Source organism: Pinus tabuliformis, chromosome 1_2, assembly GCF_031772625.1.
Source record: "Pinus tabuliformis cultivar Carrire ecotype Pingquan chromosome 1_2, CPIR1, whole genome shotgun sequence".
Taxonomy (NCBI): domain Eukaryota; kingdom Viridiplantae; phylum Streptophyta; class Pinopsida; order Pinales; family Pinaceae; genus Pinus; species Pinus tabuliformis.
The window spans coordinates 1357557733-1357583880 of record NC_142298.1 but is presented as its reverse complement, the minus strand read 5'-3'; the positions used below and the strand labels follow the sequence as shown (position 1 = coordinate 1357583880).

The window sequence follows — 26148 nt, the reverse complement described above, 5'->3', positions numbered from 1 at the left end:
CAGATTGCATGGGTAGGATGTCTTAGCAAGAGAAGGATGGACCACTCATCTTGCCTACATGTCGCCACGGGGTATCACAGGGGAAGGCTGAACCACTCACCCCGTACATAGCAAACCACTAGGGGAAGGCTGAAGCACTCACCCTATGGTTGCTCATCGCTCCAAGAAGTACCCCAAGCCCCCCAGAGCTCCCAGAGCTCAAAGTATATATCATATAGGACCCTCATGAGAGGGTCTCTCTCGGAAAGTCAAGAATTTGACCTTTCCCAGGGGCTTCGTCAGAATGTTGACGACCTGCTCATCAGTCCCAATATGATGGAGCCTTATTGCTCTTCGTTGTACCATATCCCATATAAAGTCGTCCCTGATATTGATGTGCTTGGAGCGATCATGGAATACAGGATTCTTTGATAAACGAATCCCACTCTGGTTGTCGCAGAGGATCACGGTAGTATCCAGCATATGACCAAATCGCTCACTAAAGAGCTTTCGCAACCAGACATCTTCACAGGAGGCCATAATCACAACAATGTATTCAGCCTCAATGGTGCTCAAAGCCACCGACTTCTACTCCCTGGTCATTCAGGATATTGAAGCAGAACCCAAAGAGAAATAGCACCCAGAAGTTCTCTTTCGGTCCACCACATTGCCTGCCTAATCAGCATCAGAATAACCATGTAGCCTCACATCTCTGGAAGTGTATCTTAGTCCATGAGTGATTGTGCCACTAAGATATCTCAGAGGATTCTTGGCACCAATCTAATGTGAGCGATGAGGCTCAACCATATATTGGCTCAATGTGTTGACTGCAAAACATATATCTGGACGGGAGTTCACCAAGAACATCAACGCTCCTATGAGTTCACGATACTCAGAAGCATTTCCCAATACAGGTCCAGCAGCACTACCACATAGCTTCTTGAAATTAAGCTCTATTGGGGTAGTCACGGGCTTGCAGTCCACCATACCAAATCTCTCCAATATCTTCACCACGTATTTTCCTTGAGATAGGAAAATTTCTCCTGCCTTTTGCTAGACCTCCAGCCCTAGGAAATAGTGCATCAATCCTAGGTCCTTCATTCCAAATTCGGAAGCCAACTCCCTCTTACAGTTGTGAATGAGAGGGTCTGCACTTGTCAGAAAGAGGTCATCAACATACAACACCAGTATGAGAGGCTTATCATCTTCAACCTTAAAGTAAAGGTTCGGATCAGCTTCACTCCTAGTGAATCCTAGCTTCATCAAATAGCTATCGATCCTCTCATACCAAGCTTGGGGTGCTTGCTTCAGCCCATAGAGAGCTTTCTTCAACCTGCATACATGAGATTCCCAATTATGAATCTCAAACCCCTCGGGTTGTTCCACATAGACTTCCTCTTTAATCGAACCATGCAAGAACGCGGTCTTGACATCCATCTGATGTAGGTTCCATCCTTGCAAAGCAGCAAGGGCTATGATTGAGCGGATGGTGGTGTATCGGGCAACAGGTGCAAATATCTCATCATAATCCACACCTTCCTTTTGAGAGAAGCCTCGAGCAACAAAGCGAGCCTTGTACTTTTCAGCACTCCCATCAGCTCCATGCTTGATTTTGTAAAGCCATTTCGAGGTGACAACTGTTTTGTCCTGGGGTCTGGGGACCACATCCCAAACATCATTCTTCATGATGGACTCGTATTCTTCATTCATAGCATCCTTCCATACTTGATGCTTTACAGCTTCTTCGAACGATGTAGGCTCGTTTTGAATGATGGTGCTCATAATGGTCAAGTATCCCTGATACCTGGTCGGCTTCTTGCTTTCACGAAAAGTCCCTCTGGGTGCAATATGTCTCTCGGCATCTTCAAGAGTCCCCCTAAGCCATGAGGGCCTGTTCCTTGAAGAGGAAGGCTCTTGCAGAGGGGGATCAATAGGATCCATAGGTTCTTCAACATTGGGCATCGTTTCATCTTCCTTCTCATCCGGCTTCCTGATGTCAACTTCTTTATCTTTCCTTAGAATAGGAAGATTGTCAACCTTGCTAAGAGCCATATCTTCGTCAAAGGTGACATCATGACTTATCTCAACTTCCCTTTGACCAGCCACATAGATTCTATAGCCCTTAGAATTTTCGCTATAGCCCACAAAGATTCCCTTCTTTCCAGATGCACCCAATTTGCTTCCTTTCTCCTTCGGCACATGAAAATATACGGGACTTCCAAAAATTCTAAAATGATAGACATCATGTTTGTTACCAGTGAACATTTCTTCGGGGGTCTTGGAATCCAATGTTTGATGAGGGCATCAGTTTTGAACATATACAGCGGTATTCTTAGCTTCGACCCATAGAAACTTCGGAAGCCTTTGATCATGGAGCATGGCACAGACAGCTTCCATAATCGTACGATTCTTCCTTTTAGCCACACCATTCTGCTAAGAAGTGTATGGTGTTGTGGTCTCCCTCTTAATGCTAGCTTCTTTGCAAAAGTCATGGAACTCATTGGATTCATACTTGGTCCCATTATCAGTCCTTAATATCTTGATTCTCTTCTCAGTTTGATTCGTGATCAAGGCTTTGAACTGACAGAACCAGGTGAACACTTCATCCTTCCTTTTCAAGAAGTATATCCAAGTTTTGCGAGAATAATCATCTCTAAAAGTAAGATAATATAGATATCCTCCCAAAGAGTTTACCGACATCATACCAGATATGTCGGAGTGGACCAACTGCAATATATCTGTAGTCTTTCTATTACTTGAGGGGAATGGTCCCCTTTTAAGCTTTCCTTCGACACATCCTGAACATACACCTTCATGCTCTACTTTGAACTCGGGCATCCTTGTCACCATCTGTCTCACATCGAGTAAAGCCATATAATGAAGGTGGGCAAACATCCGGTGCCATAGTTCAGACTTTAGAGATGTGTTGCAAGATATGACTCCCAACGGACTTCCTCCAACTTGATATAAAGAGTCAACTCGAAACCCAAGAGTTAAAGCATCTTTTGTTGGCTTATTGGGGCCTAACCCAAGTTCGGAGGTGATTTAGCCAAACAAATCGCAGTACTACTGGCCCTTTCGGCAACAGTCCGCAGAGCGTGGACTGAAGACTCACCCGAAGTAGTATGGGAGGGTGCTAAAACTAGGTTTCCGCACCCTAGAGATGTCTGATGAGTTCAAGAGGTCCGCGGTTTGACCTTGCGCGCACGTTGCTATGCGCACTTTCCCGTACCTCACAGCCTACGATGCTACCTTCACACAGCCCTACTCGGGGCCCGAATGTTGTTGTTACCCAAGTCCTTACTAGTAGTCCATTGTTAGTTGATTAACTTAGCCTATTTGTATGCGTTAAGTTATAATATAAATCATTCACACAGGTGTGCGTAGTAAATAAACTGTGTATTTGCAATTTATAACAAGCATGCATTTACCCAAGAACAGAGGTACAGAAATACTATAAAACTTCTCTTTATTATTTTCTTTTTCGGTTACAGACTCTACTCCTCCCTACGCACTCAGCTGCGGACTACTAGGCCTCTGCGCACTCAGCTGCAGAGCCTTCTCCTACCCTACGACTCAAAGACACACTTAGTCACTTAGACTCTATTCTTCTCACTTCTTTCCTGCTTTGTTCTCTTTTACACTTAGAGCTTTGCTCTATTTATACAATCCCATGGTCCGCGAACCATGGGTAGGCCGACCTTACATTACAAAACTAGGGCGGACAACCCTATGACTCTATCATACATTTTGCGCTCACACTTCGCGGAGTCTTTACAACAATGTTGGGTTAGAACTTGGGTTTTGAGCCCCAAAACATGCCTTGGGGGGATTCCATGCCCAACAGGCCCCCAACACAAACATCGTGACTTGCCCTCGAGTCACTCTGTCGGCGCGAAGTCCCTCCAACTATTCTCGAACTGTGCTGAGGTCAGCAGCGCACTAAGCTGCTGCTTGCTGAATCTGCTGCATCCGTTGTTCCGAGACCTCTGATTTTGGGGTGCTTCTCTGCATTAATGTGTGCATCCCCTGTATATGCGCGAGCTTTCCTTCAATGTTCATTGTGATAGTGAAGGCCTCATCGATCCATGGTTGGACGCGCGCTTTGAGAACTGCCTCCTTGTGGCGCGTTGCATCCACCTGTTCCTTCAGTTCCTTAGCTTGCTACATCCTCGCAAGCCTCTGGGTGAGGACTACCGTCTGCGCAGTTCCTCAGACACTATCATATTGCTGCTGGAGTTCTCGCGCTTCTGTTTCTAAGTGCTGGATGTTGGGGTCCTCCTGCAGAGTTGTGAGAACCTCAAGTGCTTCCTCCAACATGTTGGTGCAGTCTTGTACTGCACCTCCAATTTCCTCCAATCCTGCTGTAATAGCATTAGCACGCTGCTCTCTGACTTCTGGGGGAGTGGATGGCTACGCCTTTAACTGCAACTCAGCGATCTGAAGATTTAGCTCTAGCTGAACCTTGGTCGTTTCTTCCCTGGCCTCCGGACTCTTGTAGCTAACCTGTGGATCCGCACCTCTACTAGTAGGTTTGTTGGGATGGCCAGCTCCGGGATGCGTCGGCAAGCGTCATCTACCACCTGCACCAACTGTTGATTTTGCGACACCAATTCATCACGCTGCAAGCTAAGTTGTTCCATGTTTATCTTTTGCTCGCTAAGGACTTGGATCGCGCGGTTCTTCCTCACGCGTAGCTCTACGGTTATCCCATCTTGTAGCAGATACAGTGTCTCACGCAGAAGGGCAGCCAGATTAAGGCCAAGGCCTTTCATCATGCTCACCGAAAATCTATCGACCTCATTCGCTGCTACTAGGGCCCCTTCCGGCAACACTATTGTGTTTTCCATCCGTACGCACAACATCTGTTCTGCTGCCGAGGATCCTGCTGCGAGGTGAGTTGAAAGGGTCCCCGCCTGAGGGGGGTGTACCTGTAACTCCTACAACTGGGCCCTGAGGGCCCCCAACACAGTCTGGTGTTCCTGCATGAAATCCTGAAGGGCCTCATTTGTGACATCGCGCACTGTTTCGCCGATGTCATGCAGATCGGGTCAATGGCCAATCTCGAGGCCTTGACCTTCTTCCTTGACCCTGCTCGTTTTGTCATGTGTGGGCGCGGTCCCTAGGTCCGCACTCCCTTCTGTTGTTTCTGCTTCCTCTGGCTCCTGTCCCTACGAGGGCGTTACTTAGCCCTCGTCCGCCTTCTTGGTTGCTTCCTCTGCCTCCTATCCCTGCGAGGGCATTGCTTGGCCCTCGTCCGCCTTCTCAATTGCTTCCTCTGCCTCCTGTGTTGCTGCTGCTGCTGCGGCCTTTTTCTGCTCGACGGCTTTTTGTGCCGCTTCCGGTTCTTCAGCCGCTGTTGTTTCATTTCGTCTTTTCTCGACCAACTGTGTGACGCGCAGCTTGGCATCGTCGTTCTTCTTCTGCGCTGCCACCCTTTCGAGTTCTGCAAGATCCGGGCGCGCCATTCTGGGGGCCAGGCCTCCAAGACAGTGAAAATGGTGTCCTCAGTGGTTACAAAAGGTAGCTTCATCCACTGCTTCGCCAGATCTTTGCACGCCCTGATAAAGATGTTGTGCATATTAGCCTTAAAGTTTGCAAAACTCTGCACACTGTTATACACCGTGGGTGACAAGCACGGCTTCTGGTTGATCCACATCTGGATGTTCATCTCCATGAGAAACTAGAAGATCTTGCTGCCACGTATACTTTTCGCGTCCTTTGGGGCCCAGAGCGAAGCATACTTCACAGCCTCTAGTAATTCTCTGTCAATGCTAGGGAATTCATTGTCCTTCGGCAGCTACCCAGCTACGAGCACTATGGATATCAACAACCACGCATAGTGGAAGGTTTTACCTTGCTCTTGGGCTTCACAGAGGAATTCAGACCAGTTAAATTGGACCCCTTTTGCGCACTGCTCGGCCAGTGCGATCACCGACGCCAGTACCAAGTCGGCGCGACACTTCCGCATAACTTTGCCTGCAAGGATCTGGGTGGCTACGCGGACTGCTTTGTCCTTGATTCTAGAGATGGCGTAGCCCCTCTTCTTCTTTTCCAGCTTATATTTTGTTTTCATGGCCTCTGCAAGGGCCAAATCACTGCCCTTTCCTTTGGCTATGGTCGCGGGGTCCTTTCCTTTGTAGGGGAGCCGGGAAATGTGGTGAATTAGGTCTGCCGTGATGGGGATAGGCTCCTCCAGCCATAGATACCCATCATGCACCAGGCAGAGCAACTGCCTGATGACGAAAATGGTGATTGGCGTGTGGTGGAAATGCGACACCCATAATAAGTTTAGCAACCTGACCTTTTCCACACCGCGCAGCCACTTCCGCGGCTCTAATGTTGTCACCACCCCCGCAGTGTTCTGCTTCATGAGGTTTCCGGTCTCCAGGTGAGGGAACTTCTCGCGGTTAGCGAGGTCCCAATCTTCAAACTTCATGGTTGGCACGCGGCCCAGGTGCGTGCCTTCAAACAGAATATCGTTTGGGAGGAGCGGGGTCTGGAGTGAACTCTTGGTTTCGTCTAGGTCCTTTGGCACTTTGGTCTTCCCTTTTCACGGAGGGACATATGCAGGCAACTTTGTCGCAAAGTGCGTAGGTTGAATATCCTCCTCCATGTCTTCGTCTTCTTCCTCTGTGATGATAAAGGCCTACAAATCTTATTCTTCCTCATCTGTTTCTATCGTGACAACTTTCCCTTTCTCTGCCATCAATACTCTGCTACGCAACAGGTTCCTCAGGGACATGCGTATGAGGGCCATTGCTTGTTTATCCTTCTTGGGCCTTGGCGTACACGGTGATTTGGGGATTTCTGCCACAACCCCAACGCCTTTTGGAACGTCTACCATATTTAGGGCCTGCGTGGCTTCACCGGCGGTCGCCTCTTCTATTCCCAAACCATCCTTAGTAGCTGTCATTGTATCTGGGCTGTAATCTGGCACTCTTGAATTCAGGGGCTCAATCAACACTCGTCTAACAATGCTCAGGGCTCTGCTCAATTGCTGAATTCTCAAATGACCAAGTGTTGTTTGCTGGCCCTTTGTGTTTTATAGCGCCTTTTAATTCAAATTCGATCGTTCCCCCCAATTCCGGTCCATTAACGCTTTCTTGGCAGTAGATTTCCCAAATCTTGCCCATAAAAATCACGTCTTAAATGCCTGTTTCCCGCTCCATTTGGCCTCAAGTCGCACATCCCATCTTGAACAGTGACTTCAACGGTCATCTTTTGGCCAATCCGCGCGGTACCGCAGCCCTCCGTGCGCAGTCGCGGACCTTGTGACTCTCTGCTTCTGCACACATCCCCAATATCGCGCAGTGCTCGGGCATGATAGTTTATAGTCCCGCGCCCTCTTCCAACTGCCTGGAGCGCTAAGATTGTCTTCCCTGCGGCTATTCAGGTGGTTAACCACCCGTGTGGGGCTCCATCCTGTCCTCTACCACATTTTGCGGGAATCCCCACCTCCCATTGTTGTGTTCGGCATCACGCACTTCACCATGTGCAACGTGCTACCCTGGTTACGACACTGGGCGATATGTGGTCCAAGCCAAGGCAACAGACTAACCAATTCACGACGATAGTTCTCAAACTTGTCGGTAGGATCGTACGCACCTTGCCTGACCATCCTGGGTTTTTCGACGAGAAAAGCTTCCTTTATCTCGTCCTCCAGCTTCTTAACCTCCACGTCAATCAAAGCGTTTTTCTTCCTTAATCGTACCCTTTCTTTTTCAAGTTCGCAGAGTCTAAAGTTTCCCCATCGGATTTCTTTCTCAAACCCAATGTGTTCTGTTTCTTTCAGCTATGTGATTCCTTCTTTCCGGGCTTCACGAACTGTTGTATCTACAGTGGCTACTATGCGCGGACTAGGCTTTGCATGCTCCAAAGGGATTACAGCCCTTGCTTCATGCTTTGGCTTCAGAAGTGCTCGCTTGGTCAGGGTTTTGCACATGGTCCTATAAGCCCATAGAACCGCTGGTACGCGCAGGTCCCAATCAGTGCGTCTTGCATGGTGGACCATGTTCAATACTTCGCACACTTTGTCAAAGGATTCTACGCAGATAATCTTTGGCGCGCTTGGTCTTATCATACTTCGTCGTTCGCACCCCTGTCTTGCTCACTCCTGCTTGTTGGTGTTGTTTCTTATCGTGAGGACGGTGTGCATTCGTGCAGGTTGCGTACCATACGCTTGTACCCATCTGGAGAGGTTGGCACGCACGCTGTTTTGTCCATCATATCCGGCTTTCATCCGCATCTGAGGCTTTCCAAACCGTATGAGCATCATCCTTCTGCATTCCCGCCAGTCCTCAAAATTCTGTTGGTGCATACCCCACTACCTTATGGGCATAGCGCGCAGTGCCCATTTCAAAGCGTTGAAACACTGTTGTTCTGGTACTTCTCTTTCAAATTTGTTCAGGAAATCATCTACCGCGGTTAGTCCGTCATACATAGGCAGATCTCTTGCCTCTGTTGCTACATAGCGTAGTGACTTTATCATCATGTTGCAATTGAGTGTGGTTACCTCGTGTAACCGATTCTGCCATCATTTTATTTCCTCGTTCGAATCTGATGTGCAGGAGCTTTCGCATTCCCACGAAATCCTGCCATCCGCTGTAGGATTCACCCAATATTGCTCCTTAGAGGTTATCTTGTAGATACAGTCTAGATCGTCGTCGCTGTCACAATCACGCATCGGCTCTATGTAGCGCGATCCTTTCGCAGGGTCTAAAGGTACTACTATGCGCAGTGACTTTTTCTCAAAATTCATTTTGCGCTTCTTCATATTTATCACTCCATTCATATCAGTGGCCCAATCTATTCCTAATAGCGCGGGATAGGGATTGTTGTTATCAACAATCTCTATCACTTCGAAATCTGCAAGCGCGCTCGCACCTTCGATATCTATCGTTATTCCCTGCAATCTTCCCATCAGTAGGACCTTTTGCTGGTTCGCCGTTTGCAATTGGATAGGAGACCATTGTAACGCGGGCCTACCCATGTGCTCCCATGTCTGCTTTGGCAGAACGTTCGCGTCCGATCCTAGATCCAAAATTACATGATCCATTTCATATTCCCCAATTTGCGCAGTCAATCTCATCTCCCTTCTTGTTCGCGTTGCATGCTTGCCGAGCTTTCGGACTACGCGCGGTTCTCTGGGTCCCGTACATCTAGTGATGAGTTCTTGTAGCCCTTTCACTACTTTGTTGTCGCGCAGCAGCTTCATGCATGTCTCCAGAAAGGTAGTGAGCATTGATGGGTCCATCTTTGGTGCTAGTTTGTCTTTACTACCTGAAGTGGAGGCATCTGTGAAGCTCTTCTTAGCTTCCATGAACGTCTCCTTCGCGCGCTCCAAATCGAACTTTGGTTCCTTTGTTGGAGCCTTGTGAACCCAAGCACTCTCTTTGGGCTACTTGCCCTTGTCATCTCCTGTCGTGATACTGCTTCGGAGCATGATGTTTACATTCGGGTCCTCCTCGCACGGCTCAAACCTCATCATTTATAGGTTTTGAGTTGGGGGAGGCTGGAGTGTTCCTTTATCGCGCAACCTCGTTATCATTGTGGGGCAGTCCTCTGTCTCATGATCAAACTGGGTACAATATAAACATGATGCTCTTGTCGGATTCGTACAATCGTGGGCATAATGCCCTGGCCCTTCGCAATTGTAACAAATCAGCTGTCTGCGACCCCTTCCTGGTTCCATTCCACCTCGACTTCGTCCGAGCCCCTTAAACCTAGTGCGCGCCATCCCTGCATTTTGATTGAGGGCTTGCATTTCGGTCTGAACTCTGTAGGTAGGAGTTTGATCCATCATTAGTTCATAACTTCTACAGATATGCTCATCATGGCTTGTTCGCCTGCAAAAATTACAGAATAACTGCTAGGAACTCTGCGTATACTTCTGTAATAGATGGCAGTTATCTGTAGCATGCTTTCCTCCTATCTGACAAATCGCGCACCATAATGCAGGTGCCACGCTCGGTCCTGCTTGTGCCTCTGGTCTCAATGGCATTAGCCCTCCTCCCGCCAGGTAGTTTGCGAAGATTGGACAATGGTCCTTGTCATGTCCCTGGCCTTTGCACTTTATGCACCATACCTCCTCGCGCGCTTCTGGGTGAGTTGTCCTGTCTTGTTTCAAGCTCTGCATCTCAAGACACAAGTTTTTCAACTGCGCGTGGATCTGTTGGACTCCTAAATTAGGATCTTGTATTAGGGTCTCATGCAATCTCATTGCAATCTCCAAAGCCTCGGCCTGAGTTGACAGCTTCTGTTGTGACAGCGCGTTCCTTAGATGCGGTGTTAGCGACGCTACAAACCATGCGCGATGTTGCCCATCCATCAAGGTCATGTTGGCTTCACGAATCATACACTTCAGTCTCTGATTCAGCTCCTAGGGGGTCTCACCTAAAAGCATCGCGATTTCCTTAAATCCGATAATCGACTGTGTCTTTGATTTTGGCCTGTTAAATTCCCTATTGAGCGCAGCTTGGATATCCGCAATCCCTGCATTTGGATTGTCATTGGAATGCTTAATGTACCATGTTAGGGCACGATCTTGCAAGGCGTTAACCAGTGTCGCCTTCTTGATATTATCATTCGTGACTCCTTGCGCTTCCCATACAGCCTTTACTACGAACCACCACTATCAATAAGCCACTTGCCCAATGACTCCGAAGGAGAGGTAGTGGAGAGGGTCGATATCAGATAATACTCATCTTGCTTATTATTAACAACATTTGATTCATACCTGGAGTTCCTTAATTTCTTGGAGGGTTGACCACTTCCTTGATTTCCCGCATTCCTCTTTCCTTTGCCATTGAACCTGCCATTCCTTTGATTGTGGTTGGAGTTGCCCCTGGAGTGATTTTGATCATCATCATGTGATGTGTCCTTTCTATTTGGACACTCCCTCGCATAGTGGCCAAATTTATTGCAAATGAAGCATCTTCCCTTCCTTCCACCCTTTGATCCGGGCTTTCCTTTGAAATTCCTTTAGACCAGAATTATTTCTCCTTTTGGCATGAGAGGAGAAAGTAATGGGGTTTTCTTTACTCGAAAGCATTTCTTGCTCCACTATCCTTGTTCCTTCTTGAATGCATCTCACATCAATTCTTCAAATCCCGAAATTCGATCATTGTTGAGAAGAGTGGTTCTAAATATATCCCATTCGGATGGGAGCCCTCCAAGGGTAGTGATAGTTAGTTCCCTATCAGGAATGACTTCAATCGATAGAAGATCATTCTTGTACTCAGTGATCCTTAAGAAGTAGGATTGAATATCCTTGTCCTTGCCCTTCTTAATATCCTTCAGTTTATTTTTGAGGAACAAAACTTGATTTGCATCACTAACTTTAAACAAGCTTACCAGTCTGTGGTAGATCTCCTTGGAGGTTCAGCTCGGAAATGTAGGCCACCAGACGCTTGTCAATTGAATCTCAAATAATCTTCTTTGCTTTGACTTCACCCTTAGTGTACTTGTTCTTTGTAGTAGCCAGTGCATTTGATGGAGGCTGTGGAATTTCACCCCTCACATAGTCCAACACTTCTTGCTCTTCCAATGTCATATCAAGGGACATCTTCCATCCGTGATAGTTAGACTTCTCACGGAGCTTGTCTTCAGCCGGGAAGTGGGATGACAAACCCATGAAGCATTTTGACCTTTCCAACTGTCTTCGGTGATTTCTCTTTCACTCTTGCTTGGGCTTTGTCTTCACCTCAGCTCCGATACCATGTTAAATTATGGGATGTTCTATGCTTAAGAGCAATTTACTTCAAATTTTCTTATTAGCCCAATATCAATTTCTAGAATTGAAATCACATCAACATGATAGTAAAATGCAGATAGAAAATAAATGTAACCAGTAGAACACAAGCCAAGACAAGAGACACAAGATGTGGCACTAGCCAAGGACAAACCCCAATGCGGGGAAACCCTTGATCAATTCTTCTTATATTCTTCAATAATTCAGCAGAGAGAGAGAGAGATAGTACAATTACACAAATCTGTGATTTTATGACAACAGTAATAAAACCCTAACCAGCAAAGTCAAAGCTGGTCAAACAGGTCAGAAATGACCTCAAGTCAACCTTAGTCAACTCGGCCTCCAACAGCAATGATAGGCAGCCCAAAACAGTCCAAGAATGATGGTCAAACAGCAGTCAACGCATGAGTAGCTCTGCGGTCAACCTTCAACAGTCAACACTGGTCAAATGGATGGTCAAAACAGGTCAACGCTTGCTGTCCAAAACTGCGGCTTGCTTGGAAGAGACTCCCCACACTAATCTGCAGTCAAAGATACCTCCTCGCTGGTCAACACAGTCAAATTACAGCCCTGCTGCTCCATGGTCAACTCAAGTCAACGCTGCCCTAGATTAGACCTGCGTCCTTCCTTCTTCCCACGTGTGAGTGACCTGCTCCTCCTACGCATACCCAATCAGACTAGGAGAGAGATGATGAGATGATGGAAATAATGCCAAAAGGTCTCCTCCTTTTATATGCAACGTTGAGGATAAACAGGGGGTGTGAAACAATGTTTTGCTTGCTGGCTGACCTTGACAAATTGTCAAGAAATACAAATAAATTCATATATCCATGAATACATGTCGGAATTGGATGATTCTCAGATCAATCCTACACCTCTCAATGAGAAGAATCCAAGAAAAATATCTGCGGCCATAAATAAGGTGACCCACATGGAGGTTGGCCCTAGTTGCCAATTTTAAAACCATTGGACTAACATTCTCTTTTGATTCTGCTCATGCTAAACATAAGATCATAGTCTCTTCAGCTTCTAGAACTCCTGCAGTTCTTCATTCTAGAAACCATTCACTTTCCACTTTTGTATCACATTTCTTCTTTCCTCAAAACTGGGCAAACCTCTCTGACTTCCCCATGTTCAATTCAATCTATGCAAATGTTCTTGGATTTGTTTTGTCAACTTCACTCTCTATGCACTTCCACATTGACTTGGCTCCATCCTTTCTTCCTAACTTTTGTCCGTGATTTCATTACACTGTCTGGAACATTTTTCCATCCTTTCACTTAGATTTGGCTCTATCACTTGCTTCTGTGCACTTCTCACCAATGCTCCCACATCAGTGCTTAATACCAGAATAAGAGGCCAAAAGACAAGTAGGAAAGAGGAGGGGAAAGGAGAATTCAAGGATATCAAGAGAATCATTGATAAGATGTTGCAGTTGCTCCGGTACCAGAATGCCATGGAGGCGATAATGGTGGACATGGTCCATGGAGAGACATGGGAAAGGAAGCTGACATGGCTTGTACAAGCCAGCATGTGCCTAGCACAGCATATAATTATCAAGCCTTTGACCCAACCTGACTGGACTAAGAGATCAGGTGTACTAGACTAGAGAGACATGTGCTCTCCCTAGCCAAGTTTGTCAACTTCCTAATCTCTATGCACCATGACAGCCCAAGGTTTCGAGATAAGATGCCCAAGAATTTCCAAAATTGACTAATCAGCCCTTATTTTTTGGTTCTCTGCGTTTTAGCTCTTCGTAATTGTCTTTCTTAGCTGCAAAAGTCCATTAATCTCTTCAGGGATACAGTACATGTATTCTAATAATTTTCACCTTTGTAAACTGTGGCTTGCCTCCCCTCGTAATCATGGTCTGCCTCCTTGCTTAATTATTCTCATTTTTAGAAGCCCTTTTGGTTTTCTGTAGGAGGTTGTTACCTTTTAGTTCTCTGTTTAGTTTGGACAACAACCGAAACTTCGAAGCTTTCGTCTCTCGCATTGATTTATTTGCTATTGGTTACTCTTCTTTATAAATGTTGATTCTTTCTATATTACAATATAATATAATCCTTTTAACGATCAAAACACAGGCAACTAAGTATGATAAATATAATTGCAATATAAGGTTATATGATTTCAAGAAGATTTAGAAATAATTGTATAAATATGACCGCATATATGGTTTCAAGAAAGATGCAAATAATTATATAGAGATGCCATACTTATAATGCTGGACTTGAAGAAGACATTGTCCAGTCCATTCCATGCTAGCAGAAATAATCAGGAATGTCCAAGATCCTCCCTTCCACGCATCCTCTGCAGTTTGCTCTTTGGTGAGCAAAACAAAAATAGAACGAAATAGTACTCAGCGCCTTTTTTATTTAACACATGAATTGGATAATATCCAACCTTAGCAAGGAGTTACAGAATGATGCTACGGTCCTCATTTATAATCTAATATATGTTCTAAACATTCATCTCGCAAACAAATCTACACACATGTTGTCTTGAACGTTTGATGCTTACAGAATTCTCCGACCTTTCTGTTAAACTGTTTTGGTGGTAAGAAACAGTGTGTGGAGACACTTGGACAATCAGAGAGCATGGAAGAAAACGTAGAGGCCGCTCTTTCCTGCAGAGGAGGAGATGTGGGGTCTGTTACAGCAAAATCCTGCACTTCTCGAGATAAGGTCCAAAGCTCAAGTGCGAGACCCACTGCACCTCAGCAGGGACTACTGTCACCTATCCAATCCTCTTATCACTTCTGGCCAGCTCTCCTCCAAGCTTTAAACAAATTAATTTCAAACAATGCCAACTGTAGATCAGCTCACCTGACCTATTTTAAGGTAGGCTCAATTACTCATTCCAGCACTCCAAAACACACACACACACATTTTCAAACCAATTCATACCACATTTATTATCCACACATTTTCAAACCAATTCATACCACATTTATTATCTACACATCTTCAAACCAATTCATACCACATTTATTATCCACACATCTCAAACCGGAGCTCTCCTTAAGGTCTGAAATGCTACAGTTTGCTGTGTATTACTTCTGCCCATGCTTCTATACCAGCGCTGATTCTCCTATCTTCTGCAGTTTGGCTCTGCACCAGTTCTGCGTCTACCTCAAAGAAAAATCCTGTCTTTACTACGGAGACATGTAGGGTTGCAAGAGTCGAGTAGTATTATAATGTGAGAAGCACTTTAACAGGTTCAAGGAAAACACCCTATACCCATCAATCTTGTCTAAAAACCTTCTGTCCACTGGTCTGGCTATGAACTTAAACGTTGCTTCAGGCTTCTGTCACTGAATGCACATGCTACAGCAAGCTGATCACTAACTCGAGGTACATCTCCTGGCAGATGTGTCGCAAATCCACCCTCCTTCACCATGATTTTAGTGCTCAAAATTTGATTTATGAGCAGCAGTGCCACAATTACATGTAACGGCCCTGGAATCCCCTATATTTACTACAAAGAGCTTTTTGAGTTATTTCTAAAATAGCAGTACTGCTGTGTAGACACCAGGTCCTAAGCCAGCTGCCTTTGCCAAAATATTATCAGCCCAGTTGTATGTATGCATGATGCCAGCTCCTGAGTCTGTCCAAAATTTAGGCGCATCTTTATTGTTTGGCAACGTACAGCATCCTTTTCCTGTATCAGATGGGATGAGGTGAAGCCTGCTGCCATCTTAATCCAACTGATGAATTTCATTTAGGCTTAGAGGAGGCCATAAACTCCCCAATGCTTGCACCTTTGTCATACTTCTAACAATTCTAGAAAATGGCAAACCAGATGAAACTCCATGTTGATGAAATCAGTCAAGGAGCTGAATCTATTTTCTGGTACCATGCTGATGCAAACCAGGGGATGACATCTGACTCCTACTTGGGGACATATCCTCAGCTTGGGAGCATATGAGAACCTCAGAATATTGTCACGCAAGAAAGAAATGCCAAGTGAATTTGGTGATCCAATGTAACCACTTCTTCCACTCATCAGTACACTGTCCCTTTCCCCTGTCTCTAATCACCAATGACAATAAGGCAATGTCAAAGTTCAAATGCAAGTACGCTGAGGTCATCATAAATTCTGGGTCAACCCTTGCACCCTAATAATATTTGTCATCATAATGAACACTGCCAATCCATGAAGTGTTTAGCTTTTCACAGTGGAGTTGCCAAGGTTACCTGTCAAATGCCCTCACAATGGTGCTTGTCTTAAGCTCGCAGCTCACAAGCATCAAGTCTCCAAAATCTACAAGAACAAGGCCTTCGTTCTTACAATGGAGTTACCTGTGTTGATGTGAGTAATAGCATCAGAAGGTCTTCTACATAGGCTTTGTCTCTTAACATGTGGAAGACATTATTTGCCTCTTCTAGTGATTTATGTCTTCTTTTCTAAGTTTGACTTAGGAAAAGTACAATAATTAAAGTAAATTAATTATTATGGATTATTGGGTTATTTACTAAAGATAAATAATTTAATTATTTAAGTGACTTATAAATAATCTCAACCATTGATCCCAAGATGTTTCTAGAAGGGAGATTCGGGTTAGGGATTTAGACTCAAGGAAGAATATAAAGGAAGCTTAGTGAGGAGCTGAAGATACAATGAAGAGGACAAGTGTGTGAGCGAATCATTGTGAAGAGAGAGTGATTTTCTCCAAGTGCAAGTGGCTCAGTTGACCGGTGCACAGAGAAGGTGAAGTGTGAGTGGGTTTGTGCGAATCTAGGAGGGCCGAGTTGGAGGAGATTGCAGGGCCGAGGTGCCGGAGGGAGATCGAATTTATGGAGGAGGCCGAATTGCTGGAGGATTGACTTATCCCCAGTGCGCATTATTAGCAGGGGGCAGATCGAGTTGCTGGAGGCCGAGTTCTTGAGGCTGATTTCATCCAGAGGTCAATTTTCTTGAGGCTGATTTACTTGGGCCAAACTCATCCTGAGGGAGCTGAGTTACAGGTTCCAGATTTGTATTTTTCCTTGTATCTCTGTGGGTTAAAAAACCCAAATTTTCCACATAATGAAATGGTGAAGAATTGTTGTTAGTGATTTACTTTTTGCAATGTGTGATTGACCTCTCTAGCTTATTTCCGCTGAATGTATTAAGTTAAAACACCAGTGATTTTAATTTTTTGGTGATTCAGTAATTAATTGGGTACATATTTAAATTGTTGAGGATAAATTAAAATTTAAATTGCCATGATAAAATAAATCTGGCTGGTATTAGAAACTTAACAACCTGGATGGAAAGATCTTCAAGATCGAACTTTATCCAATGCCATCTTCTAGGAAATGGACTTTCTCCCCAGCAATGGCTCCAAAAATGCTACAGCAAAATCTCAGACTTCTCGAAATGAAGTCTAAAAGCTCAAGTGCGAGACCAACTTCATCTCAGAGGGGGCCACTGTCACCTCTCCAACCCTCTTCTCACTTCTGGCCAGCTCTCCTCCAAGCATTAAACAAATAAAGCTCAAATAATGCCAACTGTAGGTCAGCTCTAAGCGTCACGTACACAACATGACCTATTTTAAGCTCAGCTCAATTATTCATTCCAGTGCTCCAACACACACACATATACATATCTTCAAACCAAGTCATACGACATTTATTATCAAGAATAGGAGCACTAATTAAGGTCTGAAATGCTACAGTTCACAGTGTTACCTCTGCCCAGGCTTCTATACCAGCACTGATTTTCCTATCTTCTGCAGTTTGGCTCACTGGCATTCTGCACCAGTTCTGCGCCCAACCCAGCAAAAAAACATATTTGCTGTTGAGGTATGTTGGGCTGCAAGTGTCACCGAGTAGTATTATGACGTGAGAGCATTCCTTTAACAGGTCGGAGGAAAACACACTACAACCATCAATCCTGTCTAAAAAGAAATTATGTCCACAGGTCTGGCTATGAACTTAAACGATGCTTCAGGTTCCTGTCACGGAATGCACATGCTACAGCAAGCTGATCACTGACTCTAGGTACACACCTCCTGGCAGAAGTGTCACAAATCTACCCTCCTTCCCCATGCTTTTAGTGCTCAATATTTGGCCTCTGAACAGCAGTGCCACATTTACATGTAACAGCCCTCGAATCCCCTATATTTGCTACAAACAGTTGAGTTTTTTGCTCTTTTAAAAAAAAAACTAAAATAGCAATACTTCTGTGGAGACACCAAGCCCTAAACCAGAGGCCTTCACCAAAATATTGTCAGCCCAGTCGTATGTATTCTTGATGCCACCTCCTGAGTCTGTCCAAAATTTAGCCTCATCTTTATTGTTTAGTAACTTATATTGTCCTTTTTCCTGTATCAGAAGGGATAAGGTGAAGCCAGCTGCCATCTTAACCCCACTGATAAATTCTTTCTTTCATCTAGGCTTGGAGGAGGCCGTAAACTCCCCAATGCTTGCACCTTTGTCATACTTCTGGTGATTCTAGGAAAATGACAAACCAAATCAAACTCCATGTTGATGAAATCAGTCAAGGAGGTGAATAAATTTTCTGGAACCATGCTGATGCAAACCAGCGGGTAACAGGGCCACTTTTGCACAAATATTTGTATTTTTAGGTTTTGTGATTATTGCGATACAATCATGTTCTGGTTAAGATTTTGGAATTGTGTTACACTTGTAAAAGCGAAGAAACAAGGATGCCACTAAGTTGCATTTTGTAAGAGTTTCAGCCATTGATCCTCAGTTATCTATGCAGATCACAGCTAGGTTAGGTGTATTTAGGATAGACGTGTAGTCTATAGAAGTTGGGGCTAAGGCTAACCTTATGGCCATTTTTTTTATATAGAAGGTGGTTACTTCATTAGCAGCTCTTCAGCTCTCTACTGGAACATTTGATGTAACTTTATTGAAAATTAAGCTATTATAAGATGCATTTTTTTCTAAAACTTAGAAAAGTTTCGTGTTTAGTTTGTCTCCATAAATACAATTCATTTTGGAAATAGCATGTCCTTCGACATCCTACACTCTTGAGTATGAACATTGATGTGCGGATAATCATGAAGAATCATGATGAGTCATATAGGATGTGCGATGATGGGTTCATCAGACTGAAAGTAACAGCCAGTTTTTAGTGTGATGGTCCAAACCCAAGCCATTTCTCCTAGATTTCCTCTCCCTTATCATGCAGCAGAAATTTTGAGTTAGACATATACCTTGCTCTATCGATCTGCTTAGTTTGAATGTATATTCTCCATTTGTGGGTAAGATTCATCTGCTATGATAAATGAATGCACTTTATTCCTAACCTCAATCCAGCTCTGTCCTGGCTCCTTTTTCACTCCCCTCTCTCTCATCATCCTTCTCACCTTAGCTACATCATCCCAACTACCAGCTGCAGCATAAATATTTGATAGCAACACATATGCTGCATCATTTTGTGGCTCTAACTCAAGAAGACGTTCTGCGGCATGTTTTCCTAACTCTAAATTTCCATGGATTCTGCAAGCACTGAGTAGGGTCCTCCAAACCACAGGATGCGGTTCAAATGGCATGTTATTAATAAAGCTTTCTGCTTCAACAATGCAACCAGCACGCCCAAGCAGGTCAACTATGCAAGAATAATGCTCTGGTGTTGGCATGATGCCATAAACTTGATTCATAGAATCAAAATAGTACTTCCCTTCATTCACTAGGCCTGCATGGCGACATGCTGACAGAACACCAACCAAGGTGACATCATTCGGCTTTGAGCCTGCCCTCTGCATTTGTTCGAAAAGTTGAAGAGCTTCCTCAGTATACCCATGCTGCACAAATCCTGTAATCATTGCGTTGCAAAGAACTACGTCCCATGTCTGCATAATTTTGAATACTTTGCATGCATCCTCGATGATCCCACATTTTGCATACATGTCCACAAGGGCACTTCCCACAAAGACATCCATTTCAATTCCTCTTTTTATGACATGGGCGTGAACACATTTGCTTTGTTCCAAAGCAGATAGGGTAGAGCATGCCTTCAGCAAACTGCCGAAGGTAAACTGATCAGGCTTTACTCCTGCTCGCTGCATTTGACAAAACACTGCTAAAGCTTCTTCACCATACCCATGCTGAGCATAAGCTGCAATCATCCCACTCCAGGAGATCACATCTCTTTCAAGCATGTTATCAAATAGTTTGTGTGCTTCCTTTATGTTCCCACACTTTCCATAAATGGCAATAAGGGCACTTCTAACATGGACGTCCGACTCATATGTGCACTTTATGATATGTGTATGGACTTGTTTGCCTAGTTCCAGAGCTGTTAGGCCGGCACATACCCTTAGAACACTAACAAAGGTAAACTGGTTTGGTTTCATACCTAAAACTTGCATCCGAAAGAATAGTTCCATGGTTTCAACGCCATATCCACTTTGTGCATACCCTGCAATCAATTCATTCCATAAAATGATGTTTTCTTTAGTCATATTTTCGAAGACGCGGGATGCATCGTCCATGCTCCCACATTTAGCATACAAATCAACAAGAGCACTATTGGCAGAAATATCCGACTGATAGTCAGACTTGATAACTAGAGCATGAATCTGGCGGCCTTCCCTCAGAGCTGTTTCACTGGAACATGCCCTGAGAATAACGGCAAAGGTCAGGTGGTTTGGCATAACATCTGACAATAGCATTTTGCAAAAGAGATTAATTGCCTCTTTACCCAGCTTATTTTGAGCATAGCCTGTAATCATTGTGTTCCATGAGATCACATCCTGTCTTCGTATGTTGTCAAACACTTTACCTGCATCCGTTATGTTCCCACACTTTGAATACATGTCAGTAAGTGCATTGCCCACACTGACGTCTGGCTCTAACGCATATCGGAAAACATGGGCATGGATTTGCATGCCATGTTCCAGAGCTGCAAGGATAGAGCAGGCCTTAAGCACACTGGTAATGGTAACCTGGTCTGCCATTATAGCTCTGTGTTGCATTAGATAAAACAGTTTCAGAGCCTCCTGGCCATACCCATTTTGGGCATATCCGGCAATGATTACATTCCATGAAATGGCATCTCGTTCAGGCATTTGGTCAAACACCCTGCCAGCATATTCAAGATTTTTGCATTTGGCATAAGTATCGACAAGAGCACTACCCACAATTACATCTAGTTTATATCCAGATTTAACAATATGGACATGGACATGTTCAGCTTGTTGCAATGACTCTAGGCTAGCACATGCCCTTAGAACACTACCAAATGTAAACTCATTAGCACCCACACCAACCCGTTGCATTTCACAAAACAAACCAATGGCTTCATCCCCTCGCCCTTCTTGAGCATATCCTGCGATCATTGCAGTCCATGACACCAAATTTCGCTCCGGCATTTTGTCAAACACTTTGAGCGCAGACTCCAAACATTGGCATTTTGCATACATATTTATGAGATGATTTTGTACAAAAATGTTTACTTCAAAACCAAATTTGATTATGTGTGCATGAACCTGGACCCCCTCTTTGATGGCTTTCAATCTCACACAAGCCTGCAATAGACCAGAATATATAAATGAATCTAAACTGTCCAATCTATGCAAAATTTCGAGAGCTGCATCCAATCTCCTCTCCTTGCAGAGTGCCATAATATTTTCACGAGTGCAACTATACGCATGGTGAATTCTGGATCCTCTGATTTGTATGGTTTCAAAAAAATTGGGCACGAAGGCAATACGAATCTGGTTAAGGTTATTTCTAACATAGAAACGTTTCTGATCGCATGGTTTTAAAGCTTTGAACGTATGGACGATGAAATGATGAAGTCTTGGCATACCTGGGCAGTATTGTCTTTGTCCATTCATGGCGGACTGCCATAAGGGGATTTCATGCTTCTAGTTCAATGTAAGCTGATCAGACAATCTTCGTGGTATCTCAGTTCTAATATTCGTGGTGAAGTGATGTTAATGTGGGGTATATGCAGTAACAGTTAAAATGGTTTGAGGTGGATATGTTGTTTTGGGTTGGTATTTGTTTTAAGTGGTACTTTAAAATGATGTATATTTTAAATTTAAATTTTATAAAATGATTTTTAATAAATAAAGAAGTTTCGTATAATAATTTAGTGTTTGTTTTGGTTTTGATTTTAAAATTGGAGTGGTCTTTAGTGTGATTTTTTGGAGATTCCGGTCACGACGGAAAAAATTGAGGTTAAATCTTGATTTGTATTATTTAAACTGGTTTTTTAACTACATATTTGGATTCAACACCCTGAAAAACCCTGGGACGCTTTGATTGTGCAGAAATTACCTATCAACCTTGCGATTTCAATAAATTGCTGCCGGATTTTAGAGAAGTTTGACCGGAAAAACCCACCGAAAAAGCTTCCAAAAAGTCTCACTAAAGACTACACCTTTAAAATTAGATAATAATAATATTTATGATGTATAGCTTAAATTTAAATTTTATAAAAAGATCAGGATTTGAGGGTTTTAGAACAATTGGAATGAGGACACTAATAATGAAATGGTGATGCTTTTTGTTTAAATTGTATGAGAAGGGTGGAGGGTGAGAGTGAATTGTAGGTTGTTGCGGAGGTGTGGGTATTTTAAGAAGGTATTTAAATATAAATAGAGTAAGGTATTGAAATTAGTTTTTAATTAAGTATAATGTAATTTAAAATAATAAAAAGAGTAAGAGTAATATGTTGTTTAGTACTTGTATATTATTTATGTAAAAAGTAATTGATAATAAAATAATTATTGTGAGAATAACTATAAGGTTGTTTTCAAACTTCAATTTTGGCATGTATAATTACTTATTCAAATATAGTTATGGGCATCTAAATTGTTTGTAAACTTGGGTAATGTTTATATTTATTTTTAAAATTTGGTTTGGTTTGGTTTGATTTAGTTTTATATCAATAAATTTCAATTTGTTTTTAAAGCTTTTCTATTTGTGAAATATTTTATCAATATTTGCTTCTTTAGTTTGGTTTAGGTATAATGATTTTATGTGATTAAATTAATAAGAAATCCATTGGTTGAGTTATATTATTTTATGTGGTTAAATTAATAAGAAAGTCATCCTTGGAAATAATTAAATTAATAAGAAAAGAAATGTAAAAAAATACATATTTAATTTAACAATGGCGTCTCACTTTTCAATACTGAATATTCTATCACAAACAAAAATTATACAAATGTGCAATAGCAAAAACTACTTACTATATTCTACTTTCATATAGATATATAGAATGCTTCACCATTTTATTTTATTGATAACACTAGCATGATTACATGAACAATTAATGGAATACTTCAAATTGTATGGTTGTGGAAATTATTTAATGATTAAAATATAAAGTTGTGAAATGAATTTAAAAACAAATTTCAATATTTAATTAGTGAGTCACACGAAGTAATGTGTTGAAATAATAATAATAATAATAACTGAGAAAACTCTAACTTAAATGCTCTGAGTTACACTACCTACTTATGCTCAAATTAATTATGTAACTTCATGCGAAGACTAGCTGAAACAATGATTCATTAAGCACCAACCAGTTAATAGCCAAATCCTTCTAGAACAATACAACAAAAAAATGAGAGAGATATTGCTAGAGATTTCGCAATAAATGGTTCAACCTAGTAAAAAGGGATTTTCAGCAGCAGAAAATTAAAACTGCAAACGTCCAACCACAACCCGTTGAATCGTGCCCAGAGTATTTCGTGATTTATGGTCGTGTATTGAATTAGTGTGGGTGGGGAGTGGTTGACTGTCACGATTTATGCACAAAAGCTCCTAAGGGGCTGAGAACTTTGTTCGAATGGGCCTAATGGTTAAGAGCATGTGTTTCCTCCTAAGAGGTCACAGGTTCAAAACTAGAGGGGGGTAGAGTATGTATGCCTACCAGATGGGGGTAGAGTATGTATGCCTTTGTAGACTTAGCAGTCAAATCATTGCGCGGAGGTGGGTCCCTTGTCCCACAAACAAGGGGATCTCATACACCAATTTGGTGTCTGGATTGGCTGTGACCTTAAAAATGGATATTATTATTATTATTATTTTAGAATACCAGACCTTGGCCTTTCATTGGAAGCAGCATTAAACAGACATAACCTGGTGTATTATTAAACAAATCAAAGAATCTAATCCTTCAAGATTGGCATGTACAGTTACAGTGATAATTAATTGTTATGACACTTGTGGTTAGGAGATTTTTTTTTCTTTTATTTTTTTAAATAAATTTTATTTTTGATAATTATATTGTAAATTTCATAAATTAGTTATTTCATATATATTAGTTAATTTTAAAATAGAAATTTAAATTTCAAAATTAATTTTTAATTTACAAAAAAAATAATTTAATATTTAAGGTTTTTAGAACTTTAATAAATTTTATAGATTCATTGAAATTTTTGAGAATTCAATTTTTTTTTACCATAAACTAATTACAATATGTCATGGTTTTAGACATGTATAATAATATATATAATTGAAAATGATGGAAATTTTATTTACATATATATGGCTAGAACAAAAAACAATTACATAAATATTGTTAGTATTGTAATTGTTTTACAAAATTTAAAAATTTGTAAATATTCAATTGTAAAAGTAAATAAATAAACGGTGTGATTAAATTTTATTATATCTTTTAATAAAGTTTAATTTTCTTTGTAATAAAGTTGTAACCACCCTCTTCCATATTTATCTAATTTCGTCCCCTAGCTAAAGTAGACATGAGACGAAGAGTTACTATGACATAGCCCAACCTCTAAGCTTAAGGAAGTAGGGCCTACAAATTGACCACAAATTGACAACTCACAATATCCCTCGGGGCTATTGGACACTCAAGCGCCAAAGGACCACCCCAGCTAACCAAACCCTGAGCTGGGGCTCTTTTTCATTGACCTAAACCTCCAACCACATGCATGACAAGACATGGGTGCAGTTATAGGCCTCCAACCGCATGCACAAAACTGCCTCCATGTGGTTGTGACCCAACTTGCCCAGTTTAGAGGGTGCGGTCTTGAGTTTTTAGCCACAATTCCAGGCCAACCTCCAACCCATTGCGTAGAACAACCCGGGACTTTCCAAAATTGTTATTGACATGAGGACAAAGCTAAACATTCAAACCTGAATCAAGAACTTGAACTAGATTGCCTAGAACACACTAGACATTTCATCAAACACATGGAAACCATGTAAGCTATAGGTCATGAATGCATATCTTATCATAATATTTCGATATTCATATGTGAATCACCAAGAAGGCCCTATGCCCTCTCCACATAGTTGCAAAAACACTTATTATTCTATACATTCAACAACCAATAGATAACTAAACAATTCATGACAAGAGCCATAGATAATACACGTCATATAACCAACATAGAAACCATGGCAACTTAGCCATAATATCACCAACATAATCGCTACAAATACTCATAGATCACAATAAGAAAATGTCTCATATTAACATATGAAAATACTAACCAAGTTAGGGACTTCCACATACCACCTGACCATAGATTGGGTTGAACCAAAATTATTTTTCAACCAATCACCCCCGTGCCATATCCCAAGCATGAACGTGGGATCTCATGGATTAAATCAAAACAAAACCAAACCAAGGCTTCTAGAGGCCAACTACCTCAACCCTCAACCAATGATTCCATCTCTATGGTCAAACATAACTAACACCAACCAGATCTGTCTCTGCCTAAGTTGTCCAGGGCTCCAAGAACTAGTAATTCAACTCACAATCTTCTAGGGCTCCAGAGCATTTGTCCAACTCAGCTCCAGGGACTAATAACTCAACCCAAAATGTTCCAGAGCTCCAGATCATTTTTCCAATGCAGCTCCAGGGACTAATAGCTCAACCCCCTAAGGGATCTAGAGCGTTTGTCCCAACCTAGGCTCCAAGACTAGTAACTCAACCCAAATTGTTCCAGGGCTTCTAGAGCATTTGTTCCAACCCACAACCATAAGGAACATGAGAGAACCAATAAGAAAAACAACAACGGAAAAACCCAAAACACCATGACTATCTAGGAAATGGAAAGGCAAGGCTAAAACCACTGTCAATCTAGGCAAATATCCATGCAAATAACAACTCATACCAGAAAATCAAATGCATATACCATTCATCCAGAAATCGGCAAGGAAATCACACATGCAACCTATTACCTGCCAAGCAATCCAATTGTAGCTAGTAATCCAATTGTTCCCTCGCACTTCCGTGCTTTCCTTTGCCTTCTTTCTCCAAATGAAATGTATGCCAAAGTTCTCCAAGAATACTCTAAGTGTGTAAGAGTGTGAGAGAATGAAATAATATAAGAGAGCTCCAAAGCTAAACTAACAAAAGGTTGTGAACTGGTCTTCAAAAGCCTTTTTATTATTGAGGCATCTATTTTCTTCATTTTCCTTCATTTTTCCTTCAATTTCCCTCTCATGCAAATCTGTGTCTCTTCACCT

The 26148-nt window shown here is 42.5% G+C and overlaps 1 protein-coding gene across 1 annotated transcript; it reads right to left on the bottom strand.

Annotated features, from left to right (window-relative positions):
• Positions 1-16262: 16262 nt before the first annotated feature.
• Positions 16263-21634, bottom strand: LOC149211268 (pentatricopeptide repeat-containing protein At4g13650-like). Its single transcript, XM_089396984.1, has 2 exons — positions 21503-21634; positions 16263-21218 (listed from the first exon to the last, which is right to left on the bottom strand). Exons 1-2 carry the CDS (start codon positions 21524-21526, stop codon positions 18921-18923), a joined length of 2322 nt encoding a protein of 773 aa, XP_089253110.1. The 5' UTR covers positions 21527-21634; the 3' UTR covers positions 16263-18920.
• Positions 21635-26148: the final 4514 nt, after the last annotated feature.